Source organism: Aythya fuligula, chromosome 21 (genome assembly GCF_009819795.1).
Source record: "Aythya fuligula isolate bAytFul2 chromosome 21, bAytFul2.pri, whole genome shotgun sequence".
NCBI classification, from domain to species: Eukaryota; Metazoa; Chordata; class Aves; order Anseriformes; family Anatidae; genus Aythya; species Aythya fuligula.
The window spans coordinates 4,247,151-4,274,862 of NC_045579.1; the positions used below are offsets into that span (position 1 = coordinate 4,247,151).

Sequence of the window (27,712 nt, forward strand, 5' to 3'; positions counted from 1 at the left end):
ACTTTGAGCAATTTGAGAGAAAGATGCAGAGCCAGGAACAACATCTCCATGCTCTCTCAGTTAGCACGTGTGGCCAGAGGTCTGTCCTGTGCATGCACGGTAAGCAGGCAACAACCAGCCTCACTACCAAGGGAGGATGGGGTGCTGTGGCTGGAAGTGAGCTGCTAAAACAGTGCTGGAAGAAATGGAAGAGACAAAGAGAGATTTAATTTTTCAGAGATTGAATCACCAGCAGTAAGTCCCACTTACTCTTATATTGCATGCTGACTGCTGATTGCTTATGTGATCTGTTAAGTGAGGCTGTGGTAAGAACTCCATAAAAACATGCAAGAAAAGAAATGAAGTGAAAGGAAGGGTGATCATCACTCTTGTGAATTGTGAGGTGTGAACTTCAGGATAGAGAGTTATCACACAGATATGCTGTATCTCTGTGCACATGCAAGAGTGCAACAAAGGGAACAGCAGCAGGACTGAGAGGAAGAGACACAGGAAGCGTAACACTGTAATTCAAGGTACAAACACAGGACAATAGGATGAGGGGAAAGGAAAGAGAAAAGATGTTTGAGGTAAAGGAGCCCGAAGGAAGAGACAATAGAAAAACTCTTTTAACAGTCAGTCCTGCTTCAGGAAATACGTAGCTAATGTCAGTTCTCTTTTCACCAGTGTCCTTGGCATGTTGGTAATTCTCCTCTCTGCATTCGGAACTTAAGAATAAAGACAAAGATCGTTATTTTTTTTCCTAAGATATGCTAAATCACTTAGAGCATTCAGCATGATACTCCAAATGGCCCCTGAATACTAAGCCATGCTGATGACTCACCTGAAAGCGGAAGCACTCAAATTATAAGCTGCTTTTTGAAAATCTAGGGCTGTTTTCTTTGGGTGAGAAAAGCTAACAGTTTGAAACCATTCAGAAGCAGGTCTGGCATCTCTCACTGAGAGCACATTGGCATCTAAGAAATACCTTCAACAGTTACTTGGCAAAGCCCAACATCAGACTGAGGAGCTACGTTTATGTAGAAATGTATACAATCAGACAGCTCCTCATATACCTCCTAACAGAATAGATTTGTGCGATTTACAGCAAGAACTATGGATGTGCCACTCCCTGCTTCAGTGAAAACACCAGCAGCTGGAGCTGTGAGCTGAAGCCCTTTGACTATGGTGCAAATCATGTGGGGATCCTTTTACAACAGGATTAATGCCTCCTGGGCAAAGCAAAACATAGCTTTCCTTTTTCTACTGCAAACCACAAAAGATGTCTGCTTTAGGTTTGTGCATCCCTAGAGCAACAGTGCTGGCTGGAAGTATGCACAGAGAGCAGCTTCTGTCAACCAGTAAGACCAGAAAAGCAACTGGTGAGAGTGGCCTCAGGGCAGAGCCCAGGTGGAAGCACGTGGTCAGATAAGAATATGACAGAGTAGTCAGGTCACACGTGATCAGGCAAGATTAAGGCAACTAAAGAAAAGTTCATCAACTGTTGAGAGGAGAGTGCCAAAGGGAAGAGAAAAGGAACCACTGAGCAAAGAGGCTGGGAATGGTGTAGCCAAAGCCCAGCACCAACTACTAAGCCAAGCCTCTTCTCCAGCTCATTGTTCTAATGCTCATTTTACCAGCACCATCAGCATGAGGTTAATATGTCAGGAAGAAGAGCTGGGGGAAGTTCCTAAAAGTGTAGCTTGCACCTTTTCAGGCTCATGTCTCAGGTCAGTTCCTTTGAAAGAACGCGCATGGGCCATTTGACCAGCATCTGGCTTTGAACTAGGGCCTTCTGGGAGTCCTGCCTCCCACCTCCAGGGACAGTCCTGTGATATGTTCTACCTGGAAGTGATGGCAGCAGCTACTTAGGTTCCTTGTCATGACAGCTGAGCATACAGTGGTTATATAAAAAAAAAAAAGAAAAAAAGTAACAGCATGCACCAGTGGCACAGCCATTAGACATGAAGCCGTGGTTGAATTCTTCTTGTCAGAGTCTTCTCAGAAGCAGGTGGGACCAGCAAGAAAGGAAGTGTTGGCACAAATCAGCGCAGACTCCGGTAGACATAGGCTGATGTGAAGATAGCATTGAGAGTCAGACTCACGGCTAGCAGACCTCGGAGAGCGGAGTTACCAAAATGACCTTGGTGGAAGAGGAGAACACAAAGAGAGAAAGGGACAGCAGGAAGAGATGTTAAAGAACTGATGAGATAAATAACAGTGAACATATGTTGCGCTCTCTCCTTGCTTTCACTGGAAGCAGAAATTGCTGAAGCAGTTTCCCTGTCAGGAAAGATTCCACTACACTCCTTAGCTCTATTTTCATCTTTTCCCCCTTTGCAACATCCACGTCCCCACCCCTTTTCTTCTGTCTCAGTTTAGCACTCTAGCTGTCAGTACTCTTCAAACAGACCAAAAATCAGGAATAACCTTATTAAGGGCTTCAAGTAGCAGAAAGAAGACCCATTTTGCTACTAGCAATTTGTTTGATCTTAAGATCAGATCACTACAACAGCACAGGAAAGACCTCAAGTGTCCTCATAGAAATGTTTGCACGCATATGAAGCACCCACAGGACTTGCACTTACCTCTCCAGCCTGCCAGATCTTCCCCTTTGGTAGTTGTGTCTACCACACAGGTAGATGAGTGTGATGAATGATCCTCCTTTTTGATGGAATTATCGCTGCAAATACTCCCTCCTTCCACAGCAGATCTCATATCTGCAAAAAGAAAGAGATACAAAAATTCAGGAGGCACCCATGGAAGTCAAAAGCAGCAGAATTTACCAATCAAAAGGTAGACATCAGTAATGAATGACTGCCTGGTAAAATCATGAAAGGATTGAGGATGCGAGCTAGAAATAAAGGCCAAGTTTCACTGCTGTGCAGCAGAAGTTGCCTGTTTGCTTGTCTCAAGCATTATCCATATCAGCGTCACCACATCAGTAGTTAGAGGAGCTATCCAAGCAGGGGGAAGGGCAGTGACAGTAGTATCCCCTTGGCACCACTCAGTGAGAAAAGGACATCGGCTTTGGCTGAACAGAGCTTCTCCACGCCAGTGAATTCATAAGGCAGCTTTGGTAGCCTAACAGTCATTACCATCTGGGTCTTTCCTAAAGGATTCTCATCTGCTATATGGCCTAGATGATGCATGGATTTGCTTGCAAGTCAACTTCTTCCTACAAATGCATTTCCAAGAGTGCAGCAGGCTGCCAGCATACCATGCATTCCCCGCTCGCTGAGGTTCTTCTTCGGAAAAGAGGACAGCTCCGTGGCAAAGATGTTGCTGTCTGAGTGGCTGTGCTCCTCAGAGCTCGTTGGGGTGAGCAGGGCCTCGTTCTGAGATGGGAAAAGCAGCAGCTTCTGTCCTTTCAGGTTCAGGCGGGCAGGGCTGATGAGCGGCCGGCGATATCGCAAGGAACCTGAGCTGGAAGTCACAGAGCCAGCCACTGATGGTGCTGGAGAGGGGATGCGGGAGGGAGCACAGCTGCCTGACAGCATGGAGAAGTGATCTGAAATAGAAACATACACGAAGAGAAAAGAGATTATAACCCCAATATACAAGAGGCACAATTTTCTTTATCAGTTCTACAAGAAGAGGGAACAGAAATTGCAAAACTCCATCAAATCTTGCACTAAAATTCTTTATTCGTTCCCATTCCCACACTGCAAAACACGGAGAAATTCCACACGCACTTACTTTGGTGCACTCAAGGATGACTTATACTAGAGATGTTTTTTTCAGGAGCTGTGGGAGCTCTCTCTCCTTAGCGTGTCCTTTCAGGAGAACCTCCATTACACGTACTGTTTGCACGTGAATGAACAATTCTGGCATGTACTCTAAAGGCTGCTGTGAAGCTGTATCAGGAAGCAAGGATGTTTCCATGATGGCATTAGCCCAGACTGCATTTCCAGCAGCAAACACTTAGGCAGCACAAACAGCCAAACGATCCAGTTGGGGTCAGGAGTGCAACAGACAGGTCACTAGAGGACATGGGATTAAAAGGACAGAGCAGACAGGGTAGCTAAATCAGGAGTTCCTTGGGCTGGGGAAAGCAAAACAGAAGAGCTGCCTTAGGAAATATTTCAAGTCTTCTTTCAAAGCAATCTCAATTCAGATATAAAGTAGGGAAGGGATCCTTGCTTTGTCTCACTGATTTCAGTGTGAGCTCTCCCGGAGAGAATAATATCCCACACTTTATTTTGAGGGAATCCCACCTTTATTTGGAACCATCTCTGCAATATTTTCACAGAGATCTCAGCAGAGACAAAAGAATTAAACTGGGGTCATGTGTCTCAACCCCCCCCCATGCAAATCCTGCAGAGATGCTTGCTCTGGAAGCCCCGATGTTACCTGATGTAGGAGACTCCTTGGACTGAGATGACTGTGAGGCCGGTCGACTTCCGCTGAACAAATAGCCAGAATCTAGAAAAGCAAAAATGAAAGAGCTTGAACCCAGAGGGCTCAGCTACCAGAGGTCTATCCTTCTAAAAGATAACTGTGTCATCTTGTTGTGTCTCAGAAGGGGAGGGGTTGTAAAGGTAGGCAGGAAAAACATCCTTATATTCCTAGGTAGGCTAAATGCCAGAGTCAGAATAATGCCCTTTTCCCAGCTGCAGTGAAACAGATCTGTACATCTAAATCTATTTAGAATAGACTAAATAGAATAGAATAAAAAATATTCTCTCTCCAGCCTGTCTTGTCTTCGGACCTTCACAAAGGAAATCACAGCCTCACATGGGTGGATTAGCATGCAGGGGGAATCCCAGACATCTGGTGCATTTGCACCTATTCTTCCATGGCAGTTAGGTAACTGGAAAGGTGAAGGCTGTGCCAAAAGCTGCTGTGCCACGGGAAGGTTTGCATGGCTGGTCTTTCACCTGCTCTTAGTGGCAAAACTCAGTGGCTGCTTGCAGCTTGAGCCAGAGAAACGTGGAATTAACTAAAAAATCCCAGTAAGACTGCTCTCTTTGCTGCAGTGTTAGCCTAGAAACTGCCACAATTCAGCCTCTGACCTGCTGGTAATCAGTCAGTGACACAGGAAGGCTTAGCTTTCCTTAGACAGAGAAAAATATTTGAATGCTGTTCCCCATCTGTTAATCTCGAACACAGCTGCAAGGGAGTTGTTCATGAGGCCTATAAATCTTCCCTAGATCACAGGGCCTCTAAAGCAACCTCTGTAGCTGTGCTAGCACGTATCATTTAAGGATCAGCCTACCTTCAGCTCTGCTCCTTTCAGGTGTTGTAAGAAAACCAGACTACATAAAGCAGCCAGAAGGAAGGGAGAGATCTCTCTCAAAATGTTTAGAGAGGCCTCTGGATTTCTGTAAGCCCACTGGTCACTGTAGATTTCAGTAAACCCCCAGACAGTAAGCACTCAGTGAGACTTCTTGCTTCAACTGGATGGCAACGCCAAGCTAATTTCTTAATGCTAAAAACCAAATAACCAACACTGGACACTCCTCTGCACCATGGAAGATGCACACACTGCTCATTTTAGACAATGTAGACACAGTCCTTAACTAACTGCTGCAAAAGGTATTAGTTTAGAAGTGATTAAGAACAACTGAGATTTACAGTTAGCAGTAACACAGCATCAGGCTTAGTGGCTCCCTCAGGAGCTAGCTTAACCTAGTTTTTAGGAGGTAACCTGTATTAGCGACAGCCCATGACATAAAGGAATAGGTGTGCCCCGTCAGCACTGCCTCCCACAGGCTGTTAGCAGACTGCTGGCTCTCACTCCAGCCCCAAGAACATGTCAGTGGTCTCTAAACAGGACTACCACTGGTGGATACACCACAGCCCACCTTCTTCTGAAGCACTGCACCACTCCGCTGTCATTGCCACCTGGCTGGGAAGTTTCACACACACTTTACCTGCTCTGGCCAAAGAGGGGATGGTACCCAGGGAGAGCGCCCTGTTGAGACGTCCAGGAAGAGAGGAAGAAGAAGTCCTGCGTGGGGACCTGAAGAGCTGCTGGTTTGTCAGCTGGAGAATACTGGGAGGTGTTGGGACAAAAAGAGACGTAGCAGAGGAAGGGAAGCCAGTGCCAGTGCCGTTGGAAAACAGAGTAATCGAATCCCCGGAGAGGTACCTGCAAATGACAGGCATGACAAGCATTTAGCAACGAGTATGTTCCAGGAACTCCCTCTCTCAATTCTAACTAGGGGAACCAGGACGCAACAACCTCAATAGAATGGAAAACAATTTGTGTTTCTTTTGGACCAGAACTAGTGTTGATTGTAGCTCTTGAATACAAACATTTGCTTTGTTACCAGGTTTGTACTAATTTTTCAGTGCAAGAATGCAAGATATAAAATGCTCAGGGTTATGGGAAGGTTTTTTCCCCTTTGAAACTGGGCAAGAAAGAAGTGCTCAACCTTACTTAAATTACTGTGCACCAACCTGTCCTGCAACATGGGGTGGAAAAAAATGGTGGGACAGTTTAGAATCTCAGGTGGAAGCAGTTCCAGCTTATTGTTTTTCTCCCTGAGAAAATTACCCTGATGTAAAGCATCAGGGTGCTTTACCAATTCCAAACAGAGAGGGCCAACAACAGGGTACTTCTGATGTTTGTCATGTGCACATGCAAAGAATATGCTGACAATGCCACGACTCTGGGTAGCAAGTAGTTATCTGCTTATTTTTTTGTCTTTACAAACCAGAATCAGCATCTCTGATGTCAGTATAGAGAGAAGTGTTTTTATGAATACCTAGATGAAGACTTAAGCACAAATGTTCTGCTTTAAAACTAACATTCAAGCCCCTTTGATGCATTTGCCTTTATTATGTTTCTCTGAGACTCACTGCCCTCATTTTACAGATGGGAAAGAGAAGCAAAAAGGAGCGAAGTGACTTGTCCAGGGTCACATTAAAACTCTGTGATAGAACTGAGACACAAACTTGGGTTTCCTGATCCTAAATTGAGGCCTAAACCATTATCATTTTTTTCTCTCTGGATATGGTAATTAGCCACAAATATGTACTGGAGCAGTCATTCAGAAGCTATTGTGCTCCCATAACATACGCTCTGGGCGTCATCTTGCTTCTAGTGTGGAAAAAATTTCAATTATGGCCCCTAGGAAAATTTTAAATTGGCAGTAATAATTGCAAGTGTTTAGGTAGGTCTCCAAGTTGTTTCCAAGGAGTTCTTTGCAAGTGAAAGCAGGGAGCCATAGAAGTGTTTCCAATTTGAGAATCCAACAGGAGAGAGAACAGACAACATGCACTTAAGGATACCTTCACCAGTTAGCTTGATTTTTAAGTAACACGGATTCAAACTGACTTCTATTCTACTGATAATATAAGAAAGGACTTCGCATTTTACATGGCTGTTGCAGCTAGCACTGTCATGTTACGTGGTTTATAGGCTAATAAATTACATAATTAATTTGTGATACTCACATTTCCCTGTCTACCTTTGCAGTGGTTTACAATTTAAGAATCAACCTAAACTGAACGATCTGGCACAAAACTACTCCTATTTCTACTTTCTTTGCGTTCCTCCTTGAAATCATGTGCTGAGCTTAACCTGTGTGTGCAGGTTAGTTATCACAGTACGTCAGAGGAATCTGCTTTGGAGTCTCACCTGTGTTCTCCTACCCTCAAAATGAGTGTTTCGAGAAGGCCACAGTATTGAAAGTATGGGAACTTGGTATTATTTTTTAACAACTGAATGAAATGCATGAAAACGTCTAGAATTTGAACAAGATGTTTCAAGGATCTCCTGTAAGATTCTTTAGTTAAAAGCGGGTAATAAATACTCTTGTCAAGTAAGTAATGACAAAGTACTAAACAAAGTGTGAAGTGGACACATACATTTTCAAACAGAGATACCAGACTTTGCATCATGTCATCAGGCTGCAACACTTAGAGGTTTAACATCACTTCTGATGGAAACACTGAGACAGATGAGAGCAGAAACACAGCTTTTCATCTGTCAGAGGAAAGCCAAGAGTAAGAGAGAGAGTGGAGGAATATGCGCATCTCAGTCTCGTGCTGTGGGGTGATTTACGCATGTGCCACTCGCCTGGAGATGACAAATATGATGCAGCAAAATTATGCAGTGCTAGCACACGCAGAAGAAGCAGTCTAGGTTTAAGATCACGATTTAAAATATCTTATAAAACTACTTATCTGCTAGTATGAGGCAGACATCAACAATCCCGACCAGCTTAATCAGGCTGAACAACATCTGAGCCAACCAGCCTTCTGGTGCTTGCAAGCAGGACATGCCTTTAACAGCAGCAAGGAACTCGTCAATCTTGCAGCAGAAAGTGCCCAACCTCTTCAGGTTCCAGAGGACCTGGGAAGGGTGTCATGCTTCGCAAACGTGCAGAGTCCTTTAGTGCATATACACATGAATATTCGCCCCACCACACATACAGACATCACCAGCAGATGTACACGTCCATCTCAGCTCCATAAGAGGGAATGAATTGGAAAGGAAATGAGAGGTGCAGCTCAGGACCATGATATGAACCATCTCAGAGACAGCGATACCTACCACTCACAGTGTCTGTAAAGGCCCAAATCAGAGCACCACCCGGGAGCAACACTGCTCTTGTTTCCTAGCTTTGAACTTTTTCTATGCTCGGGCAAAAGGATCCAGCTTTACACAGCTCCTTGCTGCAGAGGAAGACGGAGTACCTGCCTTATTAGCTTTTGGCAGTTTTTAGGAGGGTGGAAAACATTACAATTATATTATCGCTTACAACTGCAAACTCTTTCCTAGGATTTTAACTTTTTGGAATTGGAGGTCCATGGGTTCTGGTGAACATTCTTCCGAACCTCAACACGTTAGTGCGGTCTGAACCTCCAAGCAGCTGATGAAATGTTTGTCTTGCGCCATCCAGAAAACCATTTTTTCTGGTTAGCAAAGAAGAGCTGGAGAATTTTGAGGATAGCACATTAATGCCTGAGGACTAAGGGCTGACCAAAGAACAGCTTAAATGTTGATCTGCTCTGAATAAATCCCTACAACGTGCAAAATTATTCTCCTTTTCTACGAGCAGCTAAAAAGCAGGGGTGCTGTCATGGGAATGCATTTCATGGCTGAGAGTGGTCAGCTGAACTAAAACTTTCAGAAGCAGATGGAAAAAGGTGACAAGATCAAGAGGGTCATAAGGCAGGAAGCAGCCAGAACACAGCCCTGGAACGGAGCAGTGCAGCTACATCTCTGCTCTCAGCTTAGGGCATTGCTCCAAGATGTTTGTGCATGTGATAAAAGCGGGTCTGGCAACCGTGGAAAAAGTACCCAAAAAGGAAGAGGGGAAAAAAAAAAAGGCTCTGGAGTCAGATGTTTGTGGAAATAGGGCCCGGAAGCCGTTTATTTCAGAACTTGTCATTCAGAACATCAAAAATCGGATATCTTAATTAGTGTATACAACGATCACAGCGTTACTAGACAGTTGGGCACAACTCTGCTACACAGATCCTTTAAAAATAAATAAATAGAAGATTAAAGAAGAGTAGTACATGGTATGGGACAGTACACTGTCCTGAAGAAACACTTCCTGCCCGTAGAGCCTCCTCTCCCAATACCTCCCTCTTATCCAACGCCAGCACCTTTTTAATTGAGATTTTAACCACAGAGATGCTGCGTCACCCCTGGGATAGAGAGAGCCATGGGAGAGCATGGGTCAGGTCAGTCTACAGGGCTGTAGGTGGGCCCCCTCCTGCTATCAGCTAACTTAGGGCATGGAGTAAGAAGGTAAGGTGCAGAGTCAGGCAGCTGACTGCAGGTACCCAGGTTTGTCTGCCTGGAAGCAGCCAGAACCTCTGGTCAGTTGCGTGATAAAATGTTGCCTCATAATTTACCTACGAATTGTCCACGTGTAACTGCACCGTCTTCTGCCCAGACTGCAGAAGCAGCTCGCTACTGCCTTACTCATTGCTGGCTGCAAAATAAACAAGGTTCTGCCAGCTGACATGAAGCCACTCGTATGGTCTGCTGCAGCACATCAGGCCACCAGTCAAGTTCCACAGCGTGTGCCTCTGGTCAAGGTGACAGAATCAGGAGTAAAGAGCCATGTGGCAAATAAAACATGGGACAATAATGCTGAAAAAGAGCACAGGTCTCAAACACGTTAAGATTTTGATATGTGACTTACAGAACTAGGAACTTTAGCTCCCCAGGCTAAGGATTGTTTTCTCCTACACGTCACCCTGCTTTGGGTGCAAGAGGAGGGATGAATTATAGCAGAAAAGGCTCCAGCTGCCAGGTCCTGCACTGATACCTTCTGGAATACAGATGGATGTTGGGCATCAATTTTGGCCTCCCCCTGGCTGGTGGCACATAGGTGTGTGTGCACACCTTCCGCCTCTACAAAATCCAGACTCACATGCTGAAAAGGTTCAGAGGAGCTCTCCCCTGCCTGTGTATTTGACAGCTTTGGTCCCAAATGAGGCTTTACAGGGGATGACTCACTGTACACTTCAGGACTGAGTACTGCCCCTTTCTTGGGAGAGCATCTGCTACGGCTCAGAGAAGCCTCAGGTGGTGGTGCACCTGGAACGAACAGGCAGGTTACATGCAAGAGCACACAAGTTCAACGGCAGCTCTTTACAAGCTGAAAGCCATGTACTGCAGCTCCCCACTTTCATGAGCAGAGTCAGTATGGAGCAATGAAACCGGCTATTAATTAGATTAATTTATATAAAAGTATAAATAATTTGTCCACAATACAACCGTACACAGTTTCTACAGTATCTAAGCATGATTATTAGCTTCACATAATTTCAGCTTACTTGAAAAATATTAATAAAGCTAAAATAAAACACCACTACACCCTTTTTATATTCCCCTCTTGTCCTCATCTTTTAAACACACCCAAGCTCAGTTTACTAGGGCATGCAAAACACAGATGTAGGAAAAAAGGATTTAATAGAAAGGAAAGAATGGGATATAAATATCATGTATTTAAAATTGTAAAGGGCCACAAAGGGGTCAGTCTGCATGCAGAAGTGTCAGTGAAGGCTTCAGGAACACCAGAAGCAGCAGCAGCAGAGATACTCACTCAGTTGCTAGCCCTGGCTTCTCCTCTAAACCCCCATAGGGTCTGCAGAGTCACTGGAAATCTCAGAGTGCAGCCCAAGTACCTTCTTATTCTCAGCCATGCTCACTGGTGGCAAAATGCAGGCCAAAAGCACTAGCCTGCCACACGCACAGGTATTGTTGTCCCAAGCTGCAGCTGCAACAGTTCCACTGAAGCAGAGCAACGTGGTGTTGTCAGAAAGTTTCTCCAGGGAAAGGCACTTAATGAACCCACCTCACCCCCTTCACGCAGGGCACAAGGTGGGGTTGAGCTGGCAGAGCAGCCACAGCCACCGTGAGGACAAAGCTCAGAGTCAGCCACGTTGGGCTGGAGCAGATTTCATTTCAAACCCACTCGGAGTTCCTCACCACCCCAGCTCCGCTCTTTGTAGTCCTATCGTCTGGTCCAGACACCAGCACAAGGTCGGCGTCAAAAAGCAGCACCTAAAATGGGAGGTTTTGGGGCTAAAAACCTCTAATACTGCTGAGTTCAGGTGTTTGCATGCTCTGCATGGCTGGAAACATCCTTAGGCAACAGAGCTGCACCTGGTGACCGCAGTTTATCATCTGTTTCTTGCTTGAAACAAGAGTAGAGCTAAATGAAACCAAGAAGCTCAAAGCACCAACCAAGTGGTTCATGACGATGTTGTCAGTGGTTTTTGTAAGTTACCAGCCCTTTGTCAGCTATTATCCCCCTCAGCAGGAGGAAATGTGGCATACCAAACAGCATCTCAGCTTCAGGATGGCGACACAGTGCTCAGATATGGGTTTGCACCAAAAGAACTGAGCTGCAGGCACGCGTTTCCTTCTGCTGGAGCCACTGGGGGGAAATCAACCAGGCACAGAGTTAGATGGCATTATCTAACTGCTGAGCTGCTTCCTATCTGAATCCCACGTCAGAAGTGTGAAACTGGCAATGCACCTTCCTTACAGAAGCACAGCATAGCTACAGCTTCCTCACAGAAGCCTAGCATGTTGTTTAGAAGAGAGATTTGGCGCTGAAATCAGGTACTAGAGGAATAGTCTCAGTAAAGGCAGCAGTGGTTTGCTTAACTATTTTTCTTCCAGAAAGAGTCAAATACTGGTAATTCGTCTTCTTCAGGCCTTATCACCTAAGGAGGAGCTCCATATACAGAACTGGTACGGATCTGTTACCACTTTATAAATCCCAACATCCATGGGAAAAGACATCCATTTCCTCCTTGCCTTCCTCTCCTCCAGAAGATTGATCGTGCTAGTCCATCAAGCCTGACAAAGCACTTAAGAAAGGCAGAAACGGAGGAGACTGTCAGCATCAGAGCCTCCGAGAGAAAAATTCACTTGCTGCAGGTTTGCTCCTAAAGCTCTGAGGTTTTTTTGTTGTTTTTAGAAGCAGCAGCACAGGCTTGCTGAGGCACCAAGAAGTGGGAAAATAAGCTGATGCCTGGGCAAAGACAACAGCTTCTTTGGCATGAGAAGTGAGTCACGCACCATTATCTGTTTTGTTATTTGGTTTTATCTTTAAAAAATTCCCAATTAGGAGTCTGAAAGTTCTTCAGTTATAAGGTGTGGAGAAAGCACCACAGAGAACAAGGCTTCGGTTGCACAAGTCGGCCATAAAACGAAGCAGTTTCTGATATGTAACATTAGTGCAACCTGTAAATATATTTCACTTGTATTAATTTGTGTAACATGAAGACAAATGGATTTGCTCGCAATGTAGACAGCAGGTAATGCACCTCCCAGATGAAAAGATTTTAGACTTTCAGTCTAGATTTGCACTTGCTGCATCAAACTTAAAGGATTTTTTAAGTATTATTATTTAGGTTTTACAGCGTAAACCCCACTCCTTCCCACAGTTCTACTGCCTGCCTGCTCCTGCTATCTAGTGTGCACCCCGTCCCATCGCAGCACTGCACAGGAAAAAAGGCAAGAGAGTAAGAGAAAACCAGGCACAGAAGAATGATGTAACAACAGAAAAACAGCGTAAGAAATGCCAGACCCCAGAGCACAAATACAGGGTGTGTTTAAATTGAAAGAAAAAGTTAAAATGCTGCCAAAAAGAAGGGAAGAAAACACCTTTTCAGAAGACTTATGGGGCTATAGTGACACTTGACACAGCCTTGGCTTCCAGCTCCTGAAAGAAGAACGTCTGAAGAGGCTGACAAGCATCTTTGCGTGCTGCCACCAAATTTCCTTGCTACTGGGCAAGAAGATTTAGACAGATGACTTTTATTCTTGTTTAAAAAAATACAAAAACATACTGTTATTAGAAATCGGGCATGATGTTACCATGACCATCCCTACACATCTTAAGGACTTGTCAGCTGCTCACACTTCTCCTCTTTGCAGCAGCCTCAATATCCTTCCAAACACGTGATTCCTCCCAACATTTGGGTGTACCTGACCGCAGAGCAGCAAGAAGAAATTGCTTACCTCTGCGAGACCAGCAATTTCACAGACTAGAAGGAACTTTCCATCCAAATCCTATATGTAAATGCAGAAGACAATTACAGCTAAATACAAACATGAGTCTTTTCCTACATTTAATTTATGGAGAGAACTGGAAAGGATCAAAGATGAAGAAAGGAAGGGAAAAAAAGGCTAGAGGTCTTTTATTTCACTTAATGGACATAATAGCTCAAGGTCGCCTGGGTCTTTTGTGCAGCTCCTTTAGAGAACAGCAGAGCCAGCACTGGATTTGTTCCCATTGTCCATTTCATTAGGTGATTTTGTCCGTGCTGCTTTTAAGAGGGGAACACTGCATGAAAAATGGTCTTGGAAGGACAGTTACAGCAGGGAGCTTCCCAGGCCTGAAAACCTTGTATTGATCACTGCACTGGAGGGAAGGCAGAGCAGACAGTGCTAAGCCATCTTATTAGTATTTTTTTTTACCAGTTCCTATCCTTTCACCAGCCTACTACTGTCTTTCTTAACACTGTTCCCAGTTTCAAACCCACTGCTCCCCTTCAGAACTCCCTCCCTGCTCTATCTGACAGGACAGAGGAGCCTGCTGTCCGGTACAGAAAAAAGACACCAGACTTTTAAGGCACATTTCCTATTAAGTTTCCTAACGGAGAACAAGAGAGTAGAGCCAGAGTGACTGTGAAAGTCTAGCCCAGCCTTCAGAGCCATGCATATTTCAGGCTTTTTTCTGCTCTGATGAACTCAAGTGGCTCCTTTTAAGTATTTACTTTGAAACCATTTTCTGGGTTCAATAAATATCCATTGTCCTAGTGGAAAATGGGACACAGTGGTTGTTATCGAGCATTTCAGAAGTCTGAGAATAGAATGAGAAACAAACTGGAACATCAAGCTGGAAGACAAACCTTTTGGGTCAGGATTGGTAAGCACCAGGAACACAGAAGGGCAGAGCCAGACTTTGCAGATGTTGGATCCCTTTTGTGGACAAGTAAACAGCCATCAGAGCAGCAGCGCTTGTAAGCACCAGAATGGAGAAAGGTGTTCTCTTTGCACGGAGGTCGATATTGCAATTATCTGAAGGCACCATTAAGAATATTTCCAAAGGAGAGCACACATGGGAAATAGGCTTGCATGTCTCCTTCCCATGCCAGCTGCTGAATTACAGGCACAAAGTCTTTCAGCCAGGAGCTGTACCTGCCCACCACACACTCAGCTTTGTGGCTTATTGTTAACGGATCTCTACAGAGCTTTTGTTAGTGCTACATTTTTGCTTTCACAGTGAATCTTAGTTTGAAGAACAATAACCATGAAAGCTCTGAAATACCTTTTGTTTCCTTAAGCAATGTTCCCAGCATTTCACCAGCACCTGCAGTCTCCAGTAGCGTCTGGATCTTTCAGTGGGAAATGCGGATACTTCTTCACAGCGAGAGCTCCATTCTGATTATTTTAGGGTTTATGCATAGCAAGATCAAGGCGTTCACCTAAGATGTCATACTACTGCTGTGGCATGTTCTGTGGGCTGTTCTGAATAGAGGAAAATAGCAAGACTTTCTGTAACGATGCCATTTCCTCTCGAAAGCCCATCTCTAGCTGAAAGACCCAAATCCAGATAAGCTCAGTGGAGTGCCTTACAAAAAAAACAGTGCAGGATAAATCAGACAGCTTATCTTAAGAGGGCCCAACACATCAGTCCAGCAAAAACCCAAGCACGTGAACACTCCTTCCTCTGCACAGTGACACCCAGTCAGCCAAGCTTTCAGCAGAGGACTGCCCAGCTCAGAGTCACAATTTCCAGGCCCCCTTCTTCAGCAGCACTGGCACCAGTGCTGACTCCCGATAAGGCACCCCCATGGCAAACATAATCCATCTCTAACTCCCTGTAGTCCCACGGCAGAAGCTCCCACCCCTTCCTACAGGCACATCCTCCTGATTTGTGCTCTCAGTGCTAAGGAAAACATGGACTGTGATGTACACTGAGAGCTGATCGTACAGGTTGCTAGTCCCATACCTCTTCTCTTTCTAAGGCTACAGCAGTGGAGGAACACACACGCTTTTGCCCAGTTGTGCGTTTACACAGATGCTGCTCTTAAATTGTAAACAAAACAAAACAGCACAGAAAGCAACAGCCACTGGTGGATTTGAGAATTTAGCCTAAAACAGCTGAATATTTTCAGATATCCGAACAAGACACCCTGAGCTACGTAACCTTTTAAAGCACCCTTTTCAATAAATTATTGAAGTTCCAGTCAGAAGTACTTAAGGACTCCTCTCGGTTTAAGACAGGAGTTACAGGAGAACGGCAGAGCATGCGGTTAAGTGATGCTGCACAGTGGAAGGCAAGAAGAGCCAGGTTACGGACTGCGCGCGTCCCCTCCATGCATGCCCACACACCATGCAGTGTTACTACAGCACACGTCAGGAGGACTCAGCATCCAGAGGTAAGTTCCCATCAGGTTGAAATTAAAACGACCAGCACCATTAGAAAAATCTGAATGTGGCCCAGGCCCCATGAAGGATCAAGGAAGAGGATTCCTCTGTGACTGGCTAAGGATGGACAGGCAGTGAGGAGAACTGAAGGACAGGAGAAGCCAGAATCTCTTTGGCTGGAGGAGCAGAAGGGGGAGGAGGCTGCATTTATGGAGCAGTTTGTGAAGCAGTTGCTGGAAGAACTGGCTTTGGGGAGGTTGGATATTTGCACTGCTGACGGAGGATTCAGGAGGAAGGGAGAATGGATGCAGCAGGAGAAGCTTCCTTGGCTAGCACCAGCAGTGGGAATGCTCCAAGAAGCTAGTACAGTGGGAAGCAAAGATGGGAGTAAAAAAATTATATAGAGAGGAAGAAGAGATCTTCACTGCTTTTATCTAATTAAAAAAAAAAAGGAAGGAAAATAAAAGGAGGAGACAGAAGCACCAGTCGCAAAGAGTTCACAAGGCTTTTTTCCTCCTTCCCCCAGCGTCACTGCTCTGGCTCTGACCTTCGGGGCCGGTATCTCCGATGGCCCGTTGATTTCCGCGTTGCCACTGCTGCAGTGAAGCCCACCAAGCAGCACAGGGAGGTGGTGCCAAATTTGGCTGTGTCCAGCCAGCTGGGCGTTTCTGTCTTCAGGTACCTCTCAGCTAAGTGCAGACCCATCACTACGAACCACAAGACCGAAGCAAATGCATCAATTCTTCGGAGCCTGCAATGCCAAAAAGAAACCCACCAAGATGCAAGGTAAGAGTTTAAACTTCACAAACCCCTTGGTTCTGAGGAAGGGGAGGGAAGGGAGGAGGTGGGGGAACAGTGGCAGAAGTTCACGGACTGATCAGGTTAAGTACCACCTCTTACTATGGTTATACCATCCCCACTGCCTTTCCCACTGCTGTGTTAAGTACCCAAGTGGATTAGTTCGACTCTCCACCAGCTTACAGAGCTGCACAGGGAGCTTTTCATTCACTCTAATTCCAGCTTAAATTGAATGAATCAAGGCACAGAGCCAGAGCAAGCTCTGCTACCTCAATCCAGTTGGCTAGCAACCCAAAAAACAAGAACAGTGCCACCCAGTACTACATTTGTCATGCTGGGGCTGCCCCGTGGCTCACCGAGTCAGGACAGGGCAGGAGCCTGCCAACACAAAGCAGTTTTTAAGTGGAGCAGAGGAGAAGAGCACACTCACCTGATCCGCCCAGCCAAGAACATTGCCAAGAGGCAGGTGAACAACCCAAGGACAGCGACTGCCATCTGATGATTCTTCCCGTAAGCCCACGCAGCGCTCAGGTTCTCCACCAGCTGTTCTGGGAGCAGTTGGAGCAGCTCCCGCCAGCCTGCCACTGTCAGGGAAGTGTCATTTTCCAAGTCTGCACGTGAGCTCGTGCCAGTCCTATTTTGAACAGCTGCTGGACTATAGGAGACAGGAGCAGGGACTGCAGCACCGAGTGAGAAGGGGTCACCCGACCCATATAAGGCCATCAGGACAAGGAACGCACAGCTGAGGAAGGCCAAGAACCGCAGAAATATCACCTGAGCTGGTATAGTTATGGAAGTAGAGGAGGATGAACACAAATTCTGCAGAAGAAGAGAGAAACCTCTTGTCAGAAGCTGAAGAAATTGTAGTAAGGTTTTGAAAGGGTGTTTTGTGAAACACTCATGGTCTGCGTGCTTTACTGGACAGTTTTGCCACAGGGATGTGGAAGGGTAGTGAAAAGCAGAGACATGAGCAGAATCCAGGGCCAGGCAGGGCATTGAGGCAAAAAGGTCACAAACCATCTCCCATCTCACTTATTCCTTTTTTTCCTGTACTTTGTAGTTTCCTGCATCATGCTTATGCAGCTTCCCCACCTTCCCCTTTCTGCCTGTCCCAACGTCCTCCCTTCACTCTTTCACAGTTACGTTAGGGTTACCATCTGGCCATCTCCTAAATGACACCAGCAAGACAAAAACACCAAACTAACACCAGGAGTATCTGTGCTAACTATTCTACTGTTTTCTAAACTTCTGCCACACCCCTGTGACCCCAGAATTAGAAAGCCCCATGACAGCTGCCAGCACTACCTTCCTTTTCCAGCTGTATTCCCAGGCACAGAGGCACCGAGTTCTCTGCACTCCCCCCTAAATTCCACCACCTCTCCCACACCGTACCTGAGCGTAGGTCTTGTCTGTCTCGCGGCGTTTGAAGTGGTGGCTGAGCAGCAGCGCCCGCAGCTGCCGATTCTGGTGCTTTATGTAATACTCCACGGCAGCCTGGCATGGACGGCACAGCTTGTAGGTCTGCTCCAGGTGGTGCTTATACACCTCAATCTCCTCATCATATTTGCCCTGGTGTGAGAAGAGAAAGAAAAATAAGCAGATGAGAACAGCAGGTCCTTCACCAGTTACCATGCTTACTGCTGACATGCAAACAAGGCATGCCTCCAGTCTCCAGAAAAACAGTCCTGAAAGACCTTAACAGTGACTAAGCTGGAGGCAAGCCATACAACCAGCTTCCCATACAGCTGAGCCAACTTCCATGCACCAGAAGAGACAAATGCAGCCCTCTGAGAATGCTGCTAGGGCTCTGAAGATGATGCTCCATTTGTGGTCAATTTTTCTGTGGCCAAAGACAACTTTGCTGTCTTTGTCCAGGTTTTTTCCCTGGGAAATGAGCTTCACAGGTTTTCCAAGACATCTCTCAGCATTGAGTTTTCTCAGGGCCCTGAACAAAAAATCTTCAAGCATAGGAGATGGTGAAATTGCTAGTCCACATCATTTCCCAGATGCCACAGCACCTCAAGGAGCAGGCACACGCCAGGCACAGACAGCTGGGGCAGAATGATCAGGCAGTAAGTTAGCTACAGGGTACCTGCATGATGTAGTCCTGAGTCAGGGGAGCAAGAAAGCAATTTAGTAATACTCCAGTTGCTCTTCTGAGTGCTGCATTTGAGAATCACATCTACAGAGTGTGAGCCCCCTGCCTTTCTTGTACGAATTCCCTTTGGAGATGCAGGAAGGATGCTTTAGTACTACAATGGCTTGCAGCTCTCCAACTTTGATTAAAAATGCATTAGATTCCAAGTCCATTCACCCTCCACGAAACAGAGAGGGAACAGAAGATACATGCATGGAAATGCACTGGACAAACATCCTCCTGTGGTGTCAGTGCCTATCCAACACTCACCTCCTCCCTTGGTGAGAATGAAGCGAGCTGTTTGATCTTGGTGGTTTGATGGTTGTTGCATTTCTTGCACAGCAAAATTTGGCTGCTCACCCACTGCTGTGGCTTGGTAGGATCGCAGAACGTTGTAGCACCTGACACAACATGGTTGAGGTGTTCCATGTACTGGGCAGGGATGGGCTTGTTGTAGTCTCCATTCTGAGAAGAACCAAAGAACAGGAAAGAAAACAAATGTGAGATCATACAATCAGAGCTGGGTATTCCCTGGCTGATAACAAGATTTCCCAGGCTCTGCAGGTCATACCTATGCACAAAAGGAATAAGCGAAAGAGACACAAAACACTTCATATCTTATCCCCATCCACTGTTTTATATATTAATTGCAAGCAGTTCTTGTTGGGTTTTGATTTAAGATAGCCTTTGTCATTCAACCCCCTATGTAACACAATTCATCTGTTCCAAAACACAAAAGCAGAGAAGAATTGTTCTGAAGCAAGGGAAGAAAATTTGTCTTTATCATTCCATGTCTGCACATCCCTGTATATGTGGCTTCTTTCCCAAATTTGAGGAAGCCATCAGCTGCTGAGTACACAGGTGCCAAACACAAAGCTACGAGCTGTCAAACCTCTGGATATTTATCCAGAGCACACACCTCCCCAGCCACCCTTCAGCCAAGCTCTCGCCACAGTACCTCCTGGAAGCCGTTGTACTGCTCGCAGTTGGGGCAGTCCCAGCAGTTGCGATTCCCATACGGCACCACCGTGTCCTGGTTGCAGAACCAGCAGTTCACTGTCACGTGCGTGGGCTTCTTCCTGGTAGGAAGAGAAATGTGGCATCAGCACCAAATCTAGCTGATGGAGAGGAAAGCAACGGCTTTCAAACCGGGAAACACAAGAGAGCTTGGAATAAAGAAGTCAATTTTCTCATTCAGTACGTTTTAGCGGTCTGACTCACGGTAGTTGTTTTCGCAGTGAAAAGAAGGACAATTAGAGTAGAAATAAATCCCTGCCTGATGCTAATGCGTCTTTGTGCTAGTACCAGGGACGTGCCAGAATTTTAATAACAACCTTGTGAATAACCCACTTCACTCTTTATTTCAGACGTATATTTGGGAGTGCAAGTCGTGTCCATAATCACCAGCAGTAATTAACGGACACGAAGGGTGCAGCGGGGTATCTGTTTAAGGTACAGGATCCTGAGAAATAAGTATGATCCTTAAGAACTGCAGATGATGGCATTCAGAAACCTAGGAAACGAGCTCCTGGTGACAGTGCTACCTGCCCTGTTTGTCACAGAATTTTTCCAAGGACAAACGTGTATCAAATTAGCCCAAGGTCCAGGCACTATAAATAGCTGCTGCTTCTCACAGCTCTGGTTAAATAAGGAGGAACTGAGCAATCAGCAGGGCTTCCCCAATTTTTACAGACTTGACTTGAAGAGATAAAAATCAATTACCTGGATCCGTAAAGGCCCTTTTAAATAATAGTAATAACAACCACTGCAAGAGCAACAGCTGTGACATGAGCTGTTAGAACATCTTCAGTAACTCGGCCCTTGAGCCTGCCTGCTGAAGAAGCTCTGCACTTCTCTTCAAACCCAGAGCAAGACCCAAGAGGAAGCTCCAGGGCAGCCCAGCCCAGCTGCCTGGGTTTAATCAGTCGGCCCTAAGCACAGCCCAGGGAGGGCGGCTGGTCAGGCAGGGTCTGGCAGTGGTGACCATGCAGACAGACAGCTCCAGCTGCTACCTGCCCTGCTGTGCCTCCTGTCAGACTTCTCCAGGAAAGTGTCCGGCCAGGACATGTGCATAAACACTCGGCTGTGAGAGGTGAATAACTGCTAAGAGTTGGCCTGGTCAGAAAAAACAGGACCGCGGCAAATGTCAAACACCTACAGCAGCAGTGAAAGCAACTAAGCAAGCTCACGGAGGGCCTGGAAAGCAAACAGCATCTGAAGTGCTCACAAACTGAGAGCAGCTTCCCGTCTCTTTGCCCTAGGAAATGTTCCCTGCTGCAATATGCTGTGCAGAAGCACCTGAATGCTACACGAAGTCCTCTGGCACCCTGTGACCAAACAGGCAGGGGGCTCTCCCCAGGGTAAAGTGGGCTTCTCTCAGCCATCACCTTGGCAGCCTGAAATTAATTAAAATTCTTCCCCACTCCTATTTCCATAGAGCATACCTCGAAAATCGGCTCATCAAACATCAAACCTCCCAAGGGATGCTTGGGCCTCCTGTTGTTGTAACGGCAAGGGTAAGCTTGAAAGGAAGCACCGAAAAGAAGCCCAAAAAACCCGAGTGCACTGAGGGTTCCCTGCCAGATGCTGGAAGGAAATGGCTGGAGCTACTAGGGTGACAGATTCTCTTCTCAAAATAGATTCACACACCCACACCTCCTAAGATGAATGTTCTCTGCTTGATGCTTTGGTTCAGTGCCAGTGGGGCTCCAAACAGTAAGTGATCCGAGATAAAAATACCCTCATTGAAGTTGACGGGTGAAAAAAGGTTAAACAAGACAGCGGCCAGCCTGAGTTACTCCTGAGCTACCACTGCCTAAGAGCCAAGCAAACTACATGTCAAAAGAGCCCTACAAAGGCTGGACTGCAACACCTAGCTTCATCTCACTATTTTAAGTATAAAAGCTACGAAAATAGGTTTTACCATGCTTGCCTAATACAAATCCTACTGCTCCTTGGGCACAGGCTTTGACAGCAAGCATAACCTAAATTCCACCCTCAGATGTAGGTCACTGTACAGCTCCCTGAGCTAACGCAGGCGCTGCAAAGTGCCACAGGCCCACCTCCACACTGCTGCTGAGCCATCCTTCGGCATCCCTGAGGCGCTATGAGATGCTGCACTTCAGCCTCTATCTCCCTCGTTCTTTCACGATATGAGAGCAGGCAGCAGCACTGATTTCGTGGGTAACACAGAGCATCACGGGCCAAAAATGCAGTAAAGCATGCATGCTGTAAAGGGAAAATTAAAACAAAATGCATAAAAAAATAATGCCAAGCCATATTTCAAAAAATATCAGCAATTAAATTGTTTGGTAAAGATGGGAGAGTACACTAACAAGATTCTGCTTCTCACCCTTGAGGTTAAAAAAGTGCTACCGAGGGTTAAATAGCTGCCCCTCACTCCAACAATGTATGTGGAAGGAATCACTACGTCCTAGATTATTTAGGATAAAAAGCAGTAATCCTCCTTTTCGTGAGTATATAATCTGTTGACACAGAAATAGGTTAAAAAAATCACCACCAACAATAAAAAATGATAAAAAATGCAGAAATTCCTAACCTGCTAGTTACAGAAAGGAGGAAAAAAGGACATCAGAGGCAAGAACATGTAGGTGGGGCACTCATTTTCTAGTAATTGTGCAAGACTTTAAAAAACAAAAAGATAAGAGACTCTCAAACAGAGACCGAGAGACTTTGAACCATCCATACCTTGCCTAAATTCAGGCAGTGGATGAACAATAACAAATTAGACCATATATTCTTTCTGCTGTCAGATATTGTCATGAAAAGACAGACAATGCAAAACCCATTTGAGCACCTGCCACGTGCTCCAGTCCTTACAAAGCACAAGGCAAACCATCTGTAAGGAGTTCCTCATCTAACACTGCATTAACTTGAATCAGCTTCGCAGGACAAAGAGCCCCGCTGCAAAATAAAACCTGAGCAGCAAGCGGCGATTGAATTACTGCACTGAGATTTCATTCCCAGCTGACTCGCTGTACAAACCCTAAATGTAGCCTGAACGCAAACTCTGAATGTTTGCACACCCAAACAAGCTGGAAAAGCCGCCAGGTTTGGACTAATGGTTTTTGCAGGCGGAAGGTCTTTGCTTCAGACAACACTGCGGGGACATCCGTGACGTAAAGTCAGCTACGAGGCCAGCACCTAGATATCCGATCCCGCTCATGACAAAACATAGCTTTGGGGGAGGCTACAGACTCCTTTATTTGTCCTAACAATCGTTCTGTCCTGCGCACAGTACCTGCAAAATCACACGGTAGGCATACCCACTGGCAGTCAGAGCTTAGCAGTTTGCCTCTCTCACATAATGGAAGGAGAAAGTTGCCTTCGGTACTCCCAACGTGCTCCAACATTCCTCACTTACACATACAATGAAGGTCACGCCTAAATCCTTTAACGGATTGCCAGAATGACAGCCTCCCTACTACTCCTATTTCCACCCTGTCTCCCCAGCCTCTGCTCCTGCTGGCTCAGAAGATGAGGATATTTGGTTTTCTGTGCTCTTAAAAAAGGCCACAGAGGAACGTGCATCCTTAGGTGGATTCCCCTCAGCTTCTGGCAGGGATTAAAAGAAACAATTCTCCATTACAAGTATTTAAAGTAACAGTTCATTCTGGCACAACCAGATCACAAAGCAATGACGCAGATGGCCGTGCCAGCAAATCTGAAGAAAAGACATGCTGGGAAGAGAAGCATCGATCAGTTTTAATCAGAACAACAATGATGATCACAAAAAGGTGATGGCAGTTTGACATAACCAAGCAGAAAAGCTCCCAGGGATAGACCAAACCCACGAACTCAATGAACCTGATGTTGTTCAGCTCGTAGCCTGGGAAATCCAGCTCCTGGGTGGCATCTCAGTGAGCTGCCGTAATTCCATGTTGTGCCCGTGTCTGTCACCTGCCAGAATAGACCCAGAGCTAAAACCCACTTTCCAGTTTAAGAAAAAAGCATCCCAGCTGCCTAGATGCCAGCACGCATCCAGCTGGTGGCTCCTATGAGTGGCCTCTGCCACCACTGACCTGAAGAGTCCCAGAAGAGAGACCTCACAGGGCACTGTCCATTTATCCTGGCAACAAGTCAGTAGCCAACAATCAGGAGGAGCACAAAAAACGAAGGAAAAACGGCTACAGCTGCAGGTCTGCACTCAGCAATCCGACTTTCAACGTGTACCAAATCTTTAGCAACGCGGTGGTCTCAGAGGAAGATCACAAACGTTTTCCTATCTGACCCAAACTCATAAAGATTAAGGAGTTCCTCTACATATCTGGATGTAGATCACATCTTTTTTCACCCCGGTACAAGGTCTTGGATGCTGGCACAGTTACAGCAGTGCAACTCTATATGCTGACAGTGATTCCAGCGCTACTTTCCACTAGGTTGTTCAGATCTATTTTATTTCCCTTTCTATAGGGGCGGGAGTTGCTGTGGGAAAGGCACCTTGCTAGATAGGTAAATGGAAAATCATGGAAAAACAGAGCAGAGCTGTATGGTAATGTTAACAGCAAGGACAGCATCACATCTGTACCTGGATCAGTCCCTTATAAAGCTGTCCTCTGAGCTGACTTTGGATGATTCATTTAACTAAGGCAAAGAAATAAATTAGGTTATATTGAAACTGCATCAAAAAACACAGATACATAGCCCCAAAGAATTATCAAGGTCATGTGCTGACACTACAGCTCTCCAGCAGATTTCAAGGACTTGGAGAGAAATGCTTTCCATTCCACAGACCTTTTGTGGAACTTAACCAAAACGAACCCAATTTCTTGCCTCAAAAGACACATTAGTGTCAGCAGGATCAGGGATGCTACCTGATTCACTGAGGATTCCTTTAGGGCACTAGTATTTCTCTACTGCCCTGAATATGCCATAGAAATGCCAATACTTGTATACAGGCAAATATAACACTATATAGTATACGATACAACAGGAGATGCAGTGGAGTACCCCTTAAGTATTTGGTTGTGGCAATACGCTTAAAATTCAAAGCGTAAACTTGAAGTGAACCTTCACACGAGCAGCCCTGGGGGTCTCCTTTGCTCCAAAGGCTCCCAGCTGGTGAGCAGAGAACTCAAGGCGGTTCTGCCACACAGCCCGAAGTGCCTCTTATTTCATATATCCCTGCGTTCAAACTATGCTGGAACAAAGTCTGCCAAATTAAGCTTCACGTTTCCCACAAAACATGCGTCCTGAACTCTCTCCACATGGTTTGAGACCTTGCTTTTAACGGATCTACCTGACTTTGTAGCAAAATCAGGCATGCTCGTGCAACGGAGAGCCAAACGGCTGCAGGATTTTGGTCAGGAAACAACAATTTCAGCTTGAATTTGCTATTCCCGAGTTTTAGCGCTGCACCAGCACTCCCCTACCTGCAGCACTCCCACACCGCTCCCCCTGCGATCGCCTTTTCCTGTTTTTTTGCCTCAAAAAAAAGGCCGAGGAGAAGCCAAGCTCCCGTACCCTCTCTTCCCTCACGCCTCCCGTGCCCGCCACCCGCCGGCCCAGCCCCGCGGCTCCAGGCCGGAGGAAGGAGGCAAGATGGGTTTGAGCACAGCCGGGACACAAAGCCTCGGGGAAGACACCGAGGGGACATCCCCAACCCTTCGGCTACCAGCGGGCAACTCCGTGGGGCCGGGGATGGTTTAGGGGAAATCTTTTTCCTCACAGACGCCGCCCCATGCGCGGAGCCTCCCTCAGAAGCCAGCGGCGGGGCGGCCCCGCTGCCTCCGCGCCCCGGGCGGAGTCTCCGTGCCTCCGAGGCCTTCACCCAGCACCTCACAACGCCCCACAGCACCCCACAAAACCCCCCTCTCGCCCCATTACCTCCTGGCGATGCGGTACAGCAGCAGCCCGGCGGCGGCGGCGCACACCGTGACGCCCAGCCCGGCGGTGGGGCAGCGGGCCAGCAGCTCCCCGGCTTCCTCCATGGGGCTGAGGACGCCCCCCACCTCTACGCACACACCACACAGCCTTTCCCCTCAAGCCCACCGGCACCGCTTCCACCTCGGCGGCGGGGCTTTGTACGCGGCTCGGCCGCCCCCCGCCGCCGCCGCTCCTCCCCTCACGGCCGAGCGGGGGCGGGCGCCGTGAGTCACGGAGCGGGAGCGCGGCGTGAAAGGCCGGAGTCGTGAGGCGGCGCCGCCATGACTCAGCGCCGGGCTCCCTGCCTTGCCCTGCCCGGCCCGGGGGCGGGTGTTCGTCGTGCTTGGCCCGGAGCCTAAAAAGCTGCCCAAATTGAAGCGAAGGTGGCAAGCTTGCACGGAGAGGGGTGGGGGAGGCTGAGGGAAGGAGGCTCCGATGCGAAGCTGCAGGCCCCGGCGTGCCCCCGGCGCTGAGGGAGGAAGGGAAGGGGGCTGCGGGAAGGAGCCCACAGGAAGAAGGCAGCGAAATGTGATACGCTTTTGAGGCAGGGTAGGGAAATAAAAGGCACCTATGATACCGAAACCTAGCGAAAAATAAAGATCTTAGTCTTCTGTAACTGTCCCTTATCAAGATACACTTTTCTACCATCAAACCACCTTCTCCAGAGAAAACACAATGCCCTTCTTAATTACCCTGCCCTTCTTGCTGACCTTATTGTTAGCACCCTTCTGTGGTCCCCGATCAATGCTGTCCTGTCAAGCATGTGCTGCAGTAACAGCTCCCTTTAGCCAAGGCATGGCCGGCCAAGTGGAACAGGACTTAGAGGGCTTTGCAGGCAGTGCGTTACCTGTGAGCCAGAGAGGCTGAAAACTGATGCTACATTCACTTCTCCTTTATGCTATATTCACTTTTCCTTTGTCTATTTTGCAGAAAGATCTCAAGTCTTTCATGCAAGCAGTTCTCAAGTCAGGCCTGCTCCAGCCTTGAGCTCTCCCCTACAAAGCAAAGTAACACTTACCTGGTCAGCCTCTGCCACTCTCAGCACATCCACATTGCATTCGCTGTCCTTAAAGAACTGGAAGCCGCTGGTGGTTTGACAGTCATGCCCTGTTTTTACACAAAGGTAATAGGCAAGTCCTCTTCAAACTATGAGACTGATCCTGCCTCAAATTGCACAGCTGTTTTCCTGGTTAAAGAAAACAAAAAACCCTCCATCGCAATAGACAGAATGGCTTAAAATGCAGGAGAACCAAGATGTGTTAAGGTGTTTTTTAAAAACCTAAAACTGACTAGCAGCTCTGTTTAAACTAATGGAAGAAGGAAAAGGTACCAGTACCACCATAGACAAATACTTGCACTGGAAGTAGGCTATTACTTTTAAGCTTAAGCATGGTTAGGGTCTTAACTGTCCCATTTCCATCTCCACAGACTTAAGCATGGGAATGAGCTGTACGGAATTAACAGTGATCATTTCCTCTTGATAAATGGGAGGGGGACATAATTTTTCCAGCTTTCTTCCATTGTTTAGCTTAATTACTTCGGGATTGTTTTAAGACCAAACGACAGGAGAACAAGGAAATACAGCCCGATCATTTGGTACATCGAGGCTTTCTGCAAGCCCTCCAAGACCTCTATACTCGAAAGCTGATCTATTCTTTCTCCAGAAGGCCCTCCCTTCCTATCAACTCTATCTGTAATATCAGTTCTACCATAGATGCTTTGTTTACCAGAAGTTTCCTCCTTTAGATGAGTTATTGAAGACCTTGTGCAAAACAACTATGAAACCTGGCAAGGGGTGCATTCACAGTACAAGCAAACATCACAACAATGAATGCAGATAATTCTGAAGGATATCAAGGCAATCATGACTACCCAAACGGAGGCACTAAGTCTTTAAGGATTTGGGAAGAATGCCTACATCTTCAACTGCCAAAGAAATGCTTCCAAAGCTAAAATAACCATCCTGAGGTGCTGTTACAGTTGTAACGTGCTTGTAATTTCAACTTAATGTTTCATTTATGAACAGGAACAGACTCGGTCCTGGTAAAGTT

The 27,712-nt window shown here is 46.5% G+C and overlaps 1 protein-coding gene across 1 annotated transcript; it reads right to left on the minus strand.

Annotated features, from left to right (window-relative positions):
- Window positions 1-1,882: 1,882 nt before the first annotated feature.
- On the minus strand, window positions 1,883-25,936 carry TMEM201 (transmembrane protein 201). The gene is made up of 11 exons (XM_032201265.1): window positions 25,623-25,936; window positions 19,735-19,855; window positions 19,047-19,241; window positions 18,032-18,208; window positions 17,070-17,458; window positions 16,389-16,592; window positions 5,853-6,070; window positions 4,330-4,401; window positions 3,197-3,487; window positions 2,565-2,696; window positions 1,883-2,119 (listed from the first exon to the last, which is right to left on the minus strand). The coding sequence occupies exons 1-11, from the start codon at window positions 25,724-25,726 to the stop codon at window positions 2,022-2,024; spliced, it is 2,001 nt and encodes a 666-aa protein (XP_032057156.1). The 5' UTR covers window positions 25,727-25,936; the 3' UTR covers window positions 1,883-2,021.
- Window positions 25,937-27,712: the final 1,776 nt, after the last annotated feature.